Here is a 12471-nt window from a genome sequence, read left to right on the forward strand (position 1 = left end):
GTCAAGAGTACCAGACTCAGAATCGAGAGACCTGAGAGAAAACCTGCTTTGGTCCCTTGCTGTGTTAACCTTGAAAATGTCACTTCCCATTTCTGTGCCTGGTTTTTTACCTTGAAAATAGAGGTAGTTACATAATACATGCCCGGCCTACCACACAAGGTTGTTAGGCCCAGGGAAATAAAAGCACCTTTGAAAAAATATGAAGTACTAAAATATACAAGGTCACCTTTTCTTCTGTCTGTCTGTTTTCGAAGGATTTCAAATGTCTAATTCATTCTTTAAAAAGCATAGTTCTTGCTTTTTAAATAGAGTGAGCCTATTATAATTTAATTAATAACAGCTACCTTGTATATAATGCTTTAAGATTTGCAAAGCCCTTTATCTGTGTTACCATGTACCCCATTTTATTTAATCCCAAATTTTTTGGGGAAAGATATGTATATTACAGGCTGCTGCTTCTTCCTTTAAAAAAAAACAAACCAAAAAAACCCCTTTACCTTCTGTCTTTCTATCAATTATAAAACAGAAGGGCAAGGACCAGGAAAATGGGATTAAGTGACTTGCCCAGGGTCACACAGGTAGGAAGTATCTGGGTCCAGATTTAAACCCAGGACTCCCCAGCTCCTGGAATGCCTCTATGCCCTGTGCTCTCTAGCCACTCCATACTCAAGGTTCTTAATAGAAGAGAATAAATTGGATAACTTTTCTGAGTACCTTTCTTCATATTTCCCCATCCCCATATCCCATCTCCCTTTTCATAGTCCCAGAGGCTTCCTATGCAGGATGAAAAAGAGCTTCTCCACCAGAGTTTGGTGGAAGGATCTTGAGTTTAAAGGACTAAAGAGGCCTTATTTGGTAACCTCTTCTTCTGTGTACAGTGTTAAGTGTCCAGGGTCTTTGGAAAATTTTAATGAGGTGCCCTACTCTTATTGACAGGGCCTTTTTCCCAGCTACAGTACCATTCTCTTACGGGTATCTGCACCCAGTTTCACAGTCGTAGGCCTAGAGTTAAAAGGCACCTGAGAGGCCATCTCTTCCAATCGCCTCATTTCATAAAAGAAGAAACTGGGGCCCAGGAAGGTTAATTTGAGGCCACACTGAACCGCTTTAAGCTTCCTCCTTCAAGGCTTCATTGTCATTCGCTCCCCACACAGTCTCTGCTTTGATTTCTCTGGAAGATCAGTCAGCTGTGCTGTGTGTCTGTGTCCTTGTGGGGCGTGAAATGAGCGACCCATCCTTCTTTTAGAGCAAAGGAGAGACATCAGACTATGGGCCGTGCTTTCTTATTCGCTACTAATTTCCTAACTTGCTTTTTGAGAGCAATAACAACCCGGCTCTGAGGGATTGCCAAGGAAATGCTCACTGCATTTCTGTCCTCAGGAATGTTAGGGTCTATTTGGAATTTCCTGTGAACCAAGAATTGCCTTCAGTCAGGCCATGTTTTGTCTTTTTAAGTGAATGTCTTCCTACTTCTACACTACCTCAAGGCTAAAAACACCACTGTCCTGGGAGCCAGGAGACTTGAGGTTTTTTTTTTTGTTTTTGTTTTTAAACCCTTACCTTCCATCTTAGAATCAATATGTTCATTGGTTCCAAGGCAAAAGACTGGTAAGGGCTAAGCAATGGGGGTTAAGTGACTTGCCCAGGGTCACACAGCTGGGAAGTGTCTGAGGCCAGATTTGAACCTAGGACCTCTCAATCCACTGAGCTACCCAGCTGCCTCCAGGAGCCTTGAGTTCTAATCTCATTTCTATCACTTGCTTGCTATGTGACCATAAGCAATCCATTCTGCTTTAGCTCTGTTTCCATCTTTGTTAAAATGAAGGAAGATGGGCTAAATCACTAAGATTTTTGCACCGACTTCTGGGACGGTGATCGGTGGCACAAAAACTCTGTGATACCTTGGGTCTCCCGGAGCATCACATGACATTTGTCCTCCTCCGAGTGTGGAACCGTGCTGGAACACAAATGCACGTCCTTTTCATTTTAGCCAGGAAAAAAGAAATAAATGCATCTTCCTGTTTAATTCAGCCCGAGAGCTGTCTCCTGATCGCGTGGGCTTGCTTTCTTTTCAGGTGGTGGCCTATCACTACTGCCAAGCTGACAACACCTACACATGCCTGGTCCCCGAGTTTGTGCACAGCATCGCCGCGTTGCTGTGCCGGTCGCACCCGCTGGCCGCCTACAGAGACCTGCTGATCAGAGAACCGCAGCTCCAGAGCATGCTGAGCCTGAGGTCGTGTGTTCAGGACCCGGTGGCGGCCTTCACCAGAGGAGTCCTGGAACCACTGGCAAACCTGAGAAATGGTAGATCCAGGGTGCTGTTGCTCTTTGTGTATTTAGACAGAAACAGGAGTGATCCCACCTGGAAGGAGGCTAGTGAGCATGTCCGCCAGGTGAGGCGGAGGGGCTGGGACCCTGCCCGTCTGTCTCTACGAATGGAAATACAGTTCCCCTGGCCATCTGCAGCCCATCATCGCCGTGGCGCTCCCTGGGCCTTACAAAGCTCACGAATGCCTTTAGGGTCTTGTCGGGTATCACCGTGGGTCATAGTTTAGTCCCATTTCAATAAAATTGGGAGTGTGTTTTTCCATTTACTTGCTCAACTGAGTCTGAAGATAAGACCTGCCCTGATTTGTCCTTTTTCTTTCTCCTTCTCATTTTTCACATTGGAACACTTTACCTGCTTATTAATTCCTTCTTTTCCCTGAGGAAAGCTGGGGTGGGGGGCAGAGAGAAGCAGTTTGTTCAGATTTAGGAGTTTTCCCTCCTTAAATTATTTGGAGAAGAAGTTTGTAGGTTGGAAAGATCTTTAATTCGTATAAGGATTGGCAAATCACTTAATCCCCATTGCCTAGCCTTTATCTTGGAACCAATGCACAGTATCGATTCTAAGAAGGAAGGGTAAACATTTTTCGGGTGGGGGGGAAGAATTAGGCATATCCATATGTAACTGCTTTTCTGCTAATGTATATAATGCAAAATAATATTTCTAAAACCGTGCCGTCTGTTTGGTTGCCTCTTGGCTTAGGATTCCTGTTTTAATTATAAATTTAATAGAAAATATGCTTCTTTCAAAACCATTTTTACTGCCATATGTAAACATAACACTTTTGTTAACACTTTAAAAAACTGTGCATAGACATACAATGTGTTGTCACCTTAAAGAAATGTGTAATTTTTTGATTAAAAAAATTTTTTTTATCCTTTAGAGCAGAAAATTCCAGAGGAAGAATACATTATTTTGATAGATGGCCTAAACGAAGCTGAGTTTCATAAACCCGATTATGGAGATACACTTTCTTCATTTATTACCAAAATTATTTCTAAATTTCCTGCCTGGCTGAAGTTGATTGTAACTGTAAGAGCAAATTTTCAGGTAATATAAAAATCTCAACTCTCTTATCCAGTCCTCTTCCCCAAATCTTACAGTGATTAATATGAACACCAAAAATGCTTATAAATCATTTGACTATTTAATCAGAAACTGTATTAAGACTTTGAAAAATTAGTCCAGAGAGTTCCAAACTGGCACAGAATATGACCTTATTTTCCAAGGTATATTCATCAAGATGTCAGGTAACTTTCCTATTAGCATTGAATGCTACCTGCACTTCTGAAACTGAAATATGCAGGCCTGATTTACCACAATTTATGTAAAACCAATCTAAGTTTCCCAAAGCATAGGAGCTTTAGATAACTGTTTAACATATGTACTAATAGAATTAAAAGTTTTCCCCAGGAGTAGATGTTTATAAGAATTCTGATTTGGGAGATGGGTTTAAAAGAGAGAAACATTTTTAATGTCTCTTTTTAATAAATTTCTATTTTAGTTATAAAAATTTAGATATGGTTTTACATTTAGTGAAGTCGATAGAAATGAAGAAAAACTTCATTCATCTTTTTTCTTAATAGCTTAAAACCTTCCTCTCCAAAGCCCACCAATTTAAACCTTGAGTGTGTCTTTTTTTTTATGCCTCTTTAATTTCAGTGCTTTGAGGAAACCTGATTTCATCAGAGGGTATCCTTTCTACCCAGAGTCCTCTTTTTTAAAATAGATAGTTCTTATAATGTGCTATGTCTGAAAAATAATATTATCTGTTGGATTGGAGCTGATACTGAGTTTTCCTAGATTTGGCTAAATCAATCTTTGGATAATAGTTGAACATTTGTTTCTTGGGCTTATTTTTAAAGCCTTTCCAAATTGATAGTTCTTTCTCAAATGGAGGCCTTTAGGAGCCCTGCAATCACCTCCAGAGCCATGATGAAGCAGCCTTGTAAGGGAAAATTCTTAGACATTGTCCCTTTTCATTTTTCTATTTCGTTCTTTTAGATGCTAAACTTTGATAAAAATGATGGTGTTTGAGGTTTCCTGTATTAAGCAAAAATGGGGTTAAATTAAAATTTTTCAAGTGAAAATGAAAACAAGTTCAGTATGATCTTTTATTTAGTGCCTGTTGACATAGAAAATAGTTATTAGAGCAAGCACTACATCAAAAATACTGATCATGATGAAATTAGGTTACAATGATATGATAGCCATATCAGCTTAATATTTTTATATCTTATGCAGTACAGAGAATAGTAATCTTTTCACCTATATTTGTAAAGCTCTAAAATAAGTGTTGTGAGTCTGATTGCCATTTTTAAAGATCTGATTGCATCAGAGAAAGCATAGATTGGAATGGGTTAGAAAAGCAATGGATTTGTAAACAAATAGGAGGAGGAAGATGAGGAGGAGGAGAGGAAGAATATTTGGCATTGTTATTTTAGTTCTTTCTGAGATCCCAGCTCTAGAGCCCCTAAAGTGGTGTTCAAAAGGAACTAGCACTAACAATTCACCAAATTTAAGGAAAATAGATAAAAAAAATATAATTTCCATCTAGAATATTTTCCCATCACCATTTTATTATATGTTGCTCATTTAAGAAAGGAAATCTACTAGTGCTGTTGAATGAGATGTGGCATTTTTTTTTTGCTTGATTTCATTTGTTTATACTTTCTGGGTTATTATGATTTGTGTTCAAAGTTAAATCCCTTTTCCTTGAGTACCATTGGATGGTGTCCTAACATTTTATGTTATCTTTGTATCAAGCCAAATATAGCCTACTGGCCTTTGTATCAAATTCATGTGTTTAATATTAATGGAAAGGAAAATAACCAGGAAATACACCAAAACAAATAAACAAAACTAGTTCTAATCTTTAAAGCTTCAAAAAAGAAGGAGAAGAAAAGCATTGAATTTGGAACCAGCAGCTATCAGTTCAAGTCTCCTCTTCTTACGTGTTTCATGTTTGGCAAGTCAGTTAACTTTTACTTGCCTCAGTTACTTCATCTTCAAATAAAGAATTAGACTAGAAAGATCTCCAAAGTCTCCTCTATCTGTACATTTATGGTCTTTGCATTGCTTTATAAAGGCATCCCTTTTCTCATTTGTTTTAGGTCATTTACATAGTTCTGATTGTGTCTATTGTCAGTGCTGGCTAGCTTTTGGGGTTGTGTGTATAGTATGAGGTCTTGTTTTATTTGAATTTCTCAGATAAGAGCTTTGGGGGAAGGGCTTTTTCAATTAAATCTTTCAGTGGGATTTCGTTTCAATAAATTTTTCCTCTTCATTTGATCCCATTACATGTTTTATTACAAAACCCTGAATCCTTGTAATCCAGGATAATCTTTCTTGAAAGAAAAGCAGTGAATGTGGTTTAAAATGCTACTTCTGTGGAATGACAGTGTGTATAATTTCTCCCCCCACAGGAAATCATAAGTGCATTGCCATTTGTCAGAATTTCATTAGATGATTTCCCTGAGAACAAAGAGATCCACAATGATCTGAATGCCTATGTCCAGTACAGGATCAACAGTAGCCAAGAGATCATCAACAACATTTCTCTGAATGGGAAAGCGGATGCTGTCATCATCGGGAAAGTGAGCAACCATCTGGTCATGAGGAGCTTGGGGTCTTACCTGTACCTGAAGCTGACATTAGATCTCTTCCAAAGAGGACATTTAGTGATTAAAAGCGCAAGCTACAAAGTTGTGCCTGTGTCTTTGTCGGAGCTCTATTTGCTCCAGTGTAACATGAAGTTCATGACCAACTCTGCCTTCGAGAGGGCACTTCCCATTTTAAATGTGGCTCTCGCATCCCTTCACCCCATGACAGATGAACAGATTTTCCAGGCCATCAATGCTGGTCACATACAAGGTGAACAGGAGTGGGAAGACTTTCACCAAAGAATGGAGTCCCTTTCCTGCTTCCTGATAAAAAGGAGGGATAAAACTCGCATGTTTTGCCACCCATCCTTCAGAGAATGGCTCGTTTGGAGAGCTGATGGGGAAAACACTGACTTCTTATGTGAGCCAAGGTACATTCAGAATTGCTTTTGCCTCTTCACAGTTCCTTGCCCTAATTTGGGGAATAGGCTTTTAACACTTATGAGCAACTCAACACAGAATGAATAATTCAGTGGTACCATGTGGCGTATTTATTTAGTGGCTTGTTTATTTGTTTTTAGGGAGAACTGGATAAGAGGCAAATGAAAAATTATTTCTCCTAGCAACTTTTTATTTATTCATGTCCATTCAATGAATATTAACTAGGTAGCTATTGTGTATAGTCCATTACTATGCCAGGCGGTGGGAGAGGTTAAAAATTTAAATGTCATTGCACTTGTCCTTAAATGTTAGCTTGCTAACAGTCTAAATGGGTGCAGTGGAAGTAACACGGGGTTTAGAGTCTTGAGTTCCAGAGTTCAAATCCCTGCTTAGTCAGTTACTCCCTTTGTGACTTGCCAAGTCCCTCAACCTGTGTAGGTCTTAATTTCCTCCTCTGTGATTGAACTAGATGATTTCTACAGTCCCTCCAGGCTCTGAATCTGTGGTCTTATGACCTGGGGCAGTGAGGTGACCCAGTGGATAGAGTGTGGGCCCTGGAGTCAGATTGAGTTCAGTTCAAATCTGGCCTCCCTAGCTGTGTGACCCTGGACAAGTCTCTTAACCCTGTTTGCCTCAGTTCCTCACCTATAAAATGAGCTGGAGAAGGAAATGGCAAACTGCTCCAGTATCTTTGCCGAGGAAACACCAAATAGAGTGGCATAGAGTTGTATGTAACTGAAGTAAGTGAGCCGCAACATAACCAATTATATTTGGGAGTACTTGATGAGGGAGAGAACTGTAGAACACTCTGCCGATTCAGGGAGAAGCACATTTCTGATGTGAGAGAAGGGAGAGCAGAGAGTTGCTTTGTAAAGGATAAATAGGAATTTAACTGGCAAACAAGGAAAAAAAATATTCCAGGTATCGAGAACAGTGTGAAGAAAGTCATGGAAATGTAGGGAAAGGCTGGGGCTGATGTGGAGACAAGACTGGAGTTTAGTTTGATTGGAAAAAAGAATATAGCAATGCTAGTAATATGAGATAAAGCTCGAAGAATGAGGTGATATCAGGTTGTGGAGGTCCTTGCATGGTCGACAAGGACGCCGGAATTTTGTTTGATAAGCAGCAGCAGCAGCCGCCGCCGTGGCTAGCTGAGGTTTTATAAGGACATGGAGAGTGAGTAAGACTGCTTTTCTGCAAGGAGACCGTTCTAGAGCAGGGAGGGAGAAATTAAATCTTTCCTCCGGGATGGGGTGCCCCTCCCCCCTTGAATGAGAAGTTCCAGGGAGGCAGGGGATGGTATAGGGCAATAGCTTGTAGAACAGTCTTGGGGTGACCAGAGCTGAAGATCCTTTATGGAATAAGTGGCTCCCAGTAGTGAATTCAAAGAATTGGCCCCAGGCTGCAGAGCCCTTTGTGTGAGTGAGTAAGGGTAGGTAGGAGGTTGCCAATTCATTTGGGGACTTTCAAGTTCTCTATTTTGAACATGGTGACATGAGTTTGTGACCAGGCAGCGGTGACGGGGATGTTGGTGTGGAGAAGATGGAGGGACTTGGGGATTCACAAGAGCATCTAGAGGGCAGTGGGGGAGCAGGGGAGAAAGGAATGGAGACATTCCCAGGGACTTGAGCTGCTTGGATGAGAGCAGCACCAGTGTGGATGCCCCTTTTCTTTTCTTTTTCTTTTTCTTTTTATTATTTTTTTCTTAAACCCTTACCTTCCATCTTGGAGTCAATACTGTGTATTGGCTCCAAGGCAGAAGAGTGGTAAGGGCTAGGCAATGGGGGTCAAGGGACTTGCCCAGGGTCACACAGCTGGGAAGTGTCCGAGGCCGGATTTGAACCTAGGACCTCCCATCTCTAGGCCTGGATCTCAATTCACTGAGCCACCCAGCTGCCCCCCCTCCCCCACTCCCCCCTTCCTTATCTTTAAGGATCCTTCCTCACCTTCTGCCTTAGAATCACTGTTCTGGATCGGTTCCAAGGCAGAAGAGCCATAAGGGCAGTGAGGGCTAAGGGATTTACCCAGGCTCACACAGCGAGGAAATATCTGAGGCCACATTTGAACCTGAGACTTCCCGTCTCTCAGCCTGGCTCTCCATACCCCCAACTGCCCCAGCACACAGAATCTTGATCACCTCGTCTAGGGGTTCTTCACTTTTTTTATATCTTGGCCCTTCTTGACAGTCTGGTGAAGCCTGTAGGCCCCTTCTGGGAATAATGCTTTTAAATACATAAAATAAAATACACAGGATTATAGAGGAAATGATTTGTTTGGAAATACAGTTATGAAAATATTTAGCAAACAAACTTTTAGGCTTCAGGTTAAGTAACCCTGATCTTGTCTAAGCCCCTCATTTTACTCGGAGGATCCTGAGGTTTTGAGGTAAAATAAATCATTCAAGGCCCTATTGATACTTAATGGTCAGGGCTCTTCTTATTAGCTTTAGGTCATTCCATATGCTTAGAATAGAATTTGTAGAGTTGTAAAAAAGAAATGGAAGCACTTCAGCGTTAAACCCTACTAGGAGTACCAAGAGGTAGAAACAAAGGTGAGGCAATTCAGCCTTAGGAACTTAACTAGCTGTTTGACCCTGGGTAAGTCACTTAACCTCTATTTGCCTCAGGCTGCTCACTTCTAAAATAGGAACTCATAGTGCATGCCTCCCAGGGTTGTTATGAGACTGAAAAAAAAAAAAACTTAAAATAATTTTCAAGCACTATCTAAAGGTTAGCCATTATTGTTAGATTAATTATGCTTTATATGCCTATGAAACAGTTTCTAGGGATGGCAAAAGGTAAGGTTGTATTTACTTGGGTACAGTTGCCCTGGGGACCCAAGGAGTAAATCTGTAACAGGTATGCTGTGACTCAAGTATTTACTTACTACATGATATTAAAAGTTGGTGAATGGCCTTTTTTTTTTTTTGGTTCAGTTGTTTCAATCATGCCCACCTCTTTGTGTCCCCATTTGGGGTTCTTGGCAAAAGTTACTACTAGGCTGCTTTGCCATTTCCTTCTCAGCTCCTTTTACAGAGAAGGAAACCAGCCAACAGGGTTAAGGCTTTGCCCTTCATCTAAGAATCTAAGGCCAGATTTGAACTTACATCTTCCTGACTCCAGGACTGATGCTCTGTCCACTGTGCCATTTACTTGAGCAATCAGCTGTGTATGAACAGAGCATCCCTTGTTTCTCAGAACCAGAAACTGATTTCCCCCCACTTACCTCAGAATGTATTTCTTAAATAAGGGGGGGGGGCATTCAGAAGGGAAAGAAATATGAAGCTCCCAAGTGGGATAAAACACAATTTCTCTCCTTCCTTAAGACTAGGTCTCTTTTAGTTTCTCTGTGCCTCCCTTTTATTACCTGCAAAATGCTCATCATCTAACTGTAATGTAAGGGTGATACAGAACAGATATTTAAATGAACTTTTAAGTAAAGTTTAATTTAAGTAAAATTTAAGTAATTTTCCTTAGTGTAACAAAATTATTTTCAAAAAATAAAAATATGAGCCTTGGAAATTATCATCCAAATGCACAATCTAAAAAGAAAACATTTTAAAAATATTTTCTTTAGGTAGTAACAATTTATTCTATGTTACACAATTTTGTGCTTTTCCTAGGAAATGAATGGAGGGAGGCATCTATTTTTTTAATTAAAAAAATTTTTTAAAACCCATACTTTCTGTCTTGGAATCAATACTATGTATTGTTTCCAAAGCATAAAAGTGGTAAGGGCTAGGCAGTGAGGGTTAAGTGACTCGCCCAGGGTCACATTGCTGGGAAGTATATGAGGCCAGATTTGAACCTTGGACCTCCCATCTCTAGGCCTGACTCTCAATCCACTGAGCTACCCAGCATCTAAATGGTTCAGTGGATTGAGAGCCAGGTTCAAAGATGGGAGGTTCTGGGTTCAACTATGGCTTCACCCTGGCTGTGTGACCCCGGGCAAGTCACTTAAACCCCATTGCTTAACCCTTTCTGCTTTTCTGCCTTAAAATCAATACCTGATTCTTTGATGGAAGGTAAGAGTTTTAAAAAAAGAAAAAAATAAATAATAAGTGTTTGAACACGAACAATTTAGTGAAAATTAAGGTGATAATTTTGTGATGCTCAGCCTGAGATAGGTGATTGGTATTATAGAAAAATCAAAGTTAAGCTCACATCACCCTTAGAATAACCAAGCTTTCCATCCTCACTCCAGTAGTCCCTTGTTGTTCCTAAGAAGACAAAGATATTGAGGTCAGGTGCTATTCTGGGTATTTTCTTGGCATTCAGTAAGGGGTTTTCTTTAAGTATTTCCACGTCTTTGAAATGGTTTGGAAGCTTTTAAATGACTTTCAGTTTAAAAAAAAATGCATCATCTTTCTGACTAAGTGACAAGCCAGCCTTTTAACAAACTTCTAATAATACTGCTTCCTAGTAGAGGCATTTCAGATACTTTCAAATAAGAACATTTGTTCAAAGATTTTTATGTTTCCTTTTCCCTCTCACCAATTCCCCAGGAATGGGCATGCCCTTCTGGCATTTATGTTCTCCAGACAGGAGGGAAAGTTGAACCGCCAACAAACCATGGAACTTGGGCATCACATTCTTAAGGCACATATTTTCAAGGTAAGTCCTGGATTGGTGCAGAGGTCCAACTGGTAGGAGTTCTAGAACTTTCAGAAGCCCAGTTACAATTTGCAGATTTTTTTTGTTCTTCCTCTTTTCCCCAAGTGCTGTAAAACTTTTTAGATTTTCTTTTTTGTGATAATGGAAGGAGGCTTTGGTGAAAATTTATGTCTTCAATTAATTCACAGGGTCTCAGTAAAAAAACTGGAATTTCTTCAAGCCACCTTCAAGCCCTGTGGATTGGGTACAGTACTGATGGGCTGTCGGCTGCTCTTGCATCCTTGAGAAATCTTTACACTCCCAATGTGAAGGTAAGGAAATGTGTTAAAATGTAAAATCAGAGCCAGAGCAGCAAGTACTGTGACCTTTGCCAGTGATTTTGCTTAGTGTAATTATCCTTTCTTCACCTTTCCGTGATGGATAGTGGAAAGAGTTTTCATTATCAGAACTGTTCAGTCTAATAGGATTTTCTCAGTGAAAATCACAAAGGCTTTTTAAAAAAAAAAAAAGGATCCCTGTGCATATCGGGGATCCTTTTGGGGGGAGGGAGTGGCTTTTGTTTGGGTAGGCAGGGTGAGGAGCTTACCTTCACAGGTCGCCTCACCTTTTCAGAGGGGCTGTTGGACAAAAACAATTCTCCTCTTTAGAACTAAAAGGGAGTCTTCCAGTGAAAACTGATTCTAAAAATGTTGTGAATTCACAAAATCCTGGATTTTTAGAGTTGGAAGAGGCATCAGTCATCTAGTCTTTAGCTCAAATTCCTTCTACGCTGCCCTCAGCCATGATTTATGAAGTGCCTGCTATGTGTTGGAGCTTCTGTTAGTTCCAAGTCTTTTATTTTAATCGTTCAGCTTCAAGAATTGCATTGATGTTTATGGGGTGTTGAGGGAAGACCAGCACCTCTGGAGGGAGGGTTTACCTAGCCCTTTTCAGGGCTGTTCATCCACCTTTGGTGTCTTGTCTCAGCCAACTTGAAGAGTGACTCCAGGAAGCCACGGCATGCACAGAGGCTACGCGCCAGATGGGCTAAAGCAGGCTGAGGACAACCAATGGGCTTCAAACCCATAAATGAGTTGGGGGGGAGGGGCTTCCCTAAGCATGTGAAGAATTCCTCCAGTGGAATGGGCAGATGAGAACAATGCCCGGTGCGAACCCAGGGAACACTTAGAGCTCGATTAGACATTGAAGATGCCCATTTACTCCATCCTGGGTCATTGCAAGTCATCCTGACTTTGGTCTTCCCCTTGACTTGCATGACTGGTAGAGAGAGTGAGGCTGACAGCTTTGTGCATATCTGCCTCCCTTGACTCCAATTCACCCACATAACAAGACATCACTCTAGTAATGTCATTGGTCTTTTGAAAACAGGACCAATGATAAGAAGAGCAAAGAATTGCATTGACCCATAACTCGCTCTCAGTAGGGACTCCCATCCCTTGTTGGGGACAGCTCTAATTGGTAGTTATTCCATTCAGCTTAATATTGA

General features: G+C 40.7%; 1 protein-coding gene across 5 annotated transcripts in view; it reads left to right on the plus strand.

Annotated features, from left to right (window-relative positions):
* The window catches only part of TANC1 (tetratricopeptide repeat, ankyrin repeat and coiled-coil containing 1), a 290552-nt gene that overhangs the window by 226708 nt on the left and 51373 nt on the right, over positions 1-12471 (plus strand). For all 5 annotated transcript variants that reach the window (XM_056793909.1, XM_056793910.1, XM_056793911.1 and 2 more), the window contains 5 exons: positions 2076-2307; positions 3213-3379; positions 5755-6362; positions 10877-10985; positions 11174-11296. In XM_056793909.1, coding sequence (XP_056649887.1) covers positions 2076-2307; positions 3213-3379; positions 5755-6362; positions 10877-10985; positions 11174-11296 — 1239 coding nt within the window. The remainder of the gene's footprint in view (positions 1-2075; positions 2308-3212; positions 3380-5754; positions 6363-10876; positions 10986-11173; positions 11297-12471) is intronic.

This window comes from Monodelphis domestica, chromosome 4 (assembly GCF_027887165.1).
Source record: "Monodelphis domestica isolate mMonDom1 chromosome 4, mMonDom1.pri, whole genome shotgun sequence".
Lineage (NCBI taxonomy): Eukaryota > Metazoa > Chordata > Mammalia > Didelphimorphia > Didelphidae > Monodelphis > Monodelphis domestica.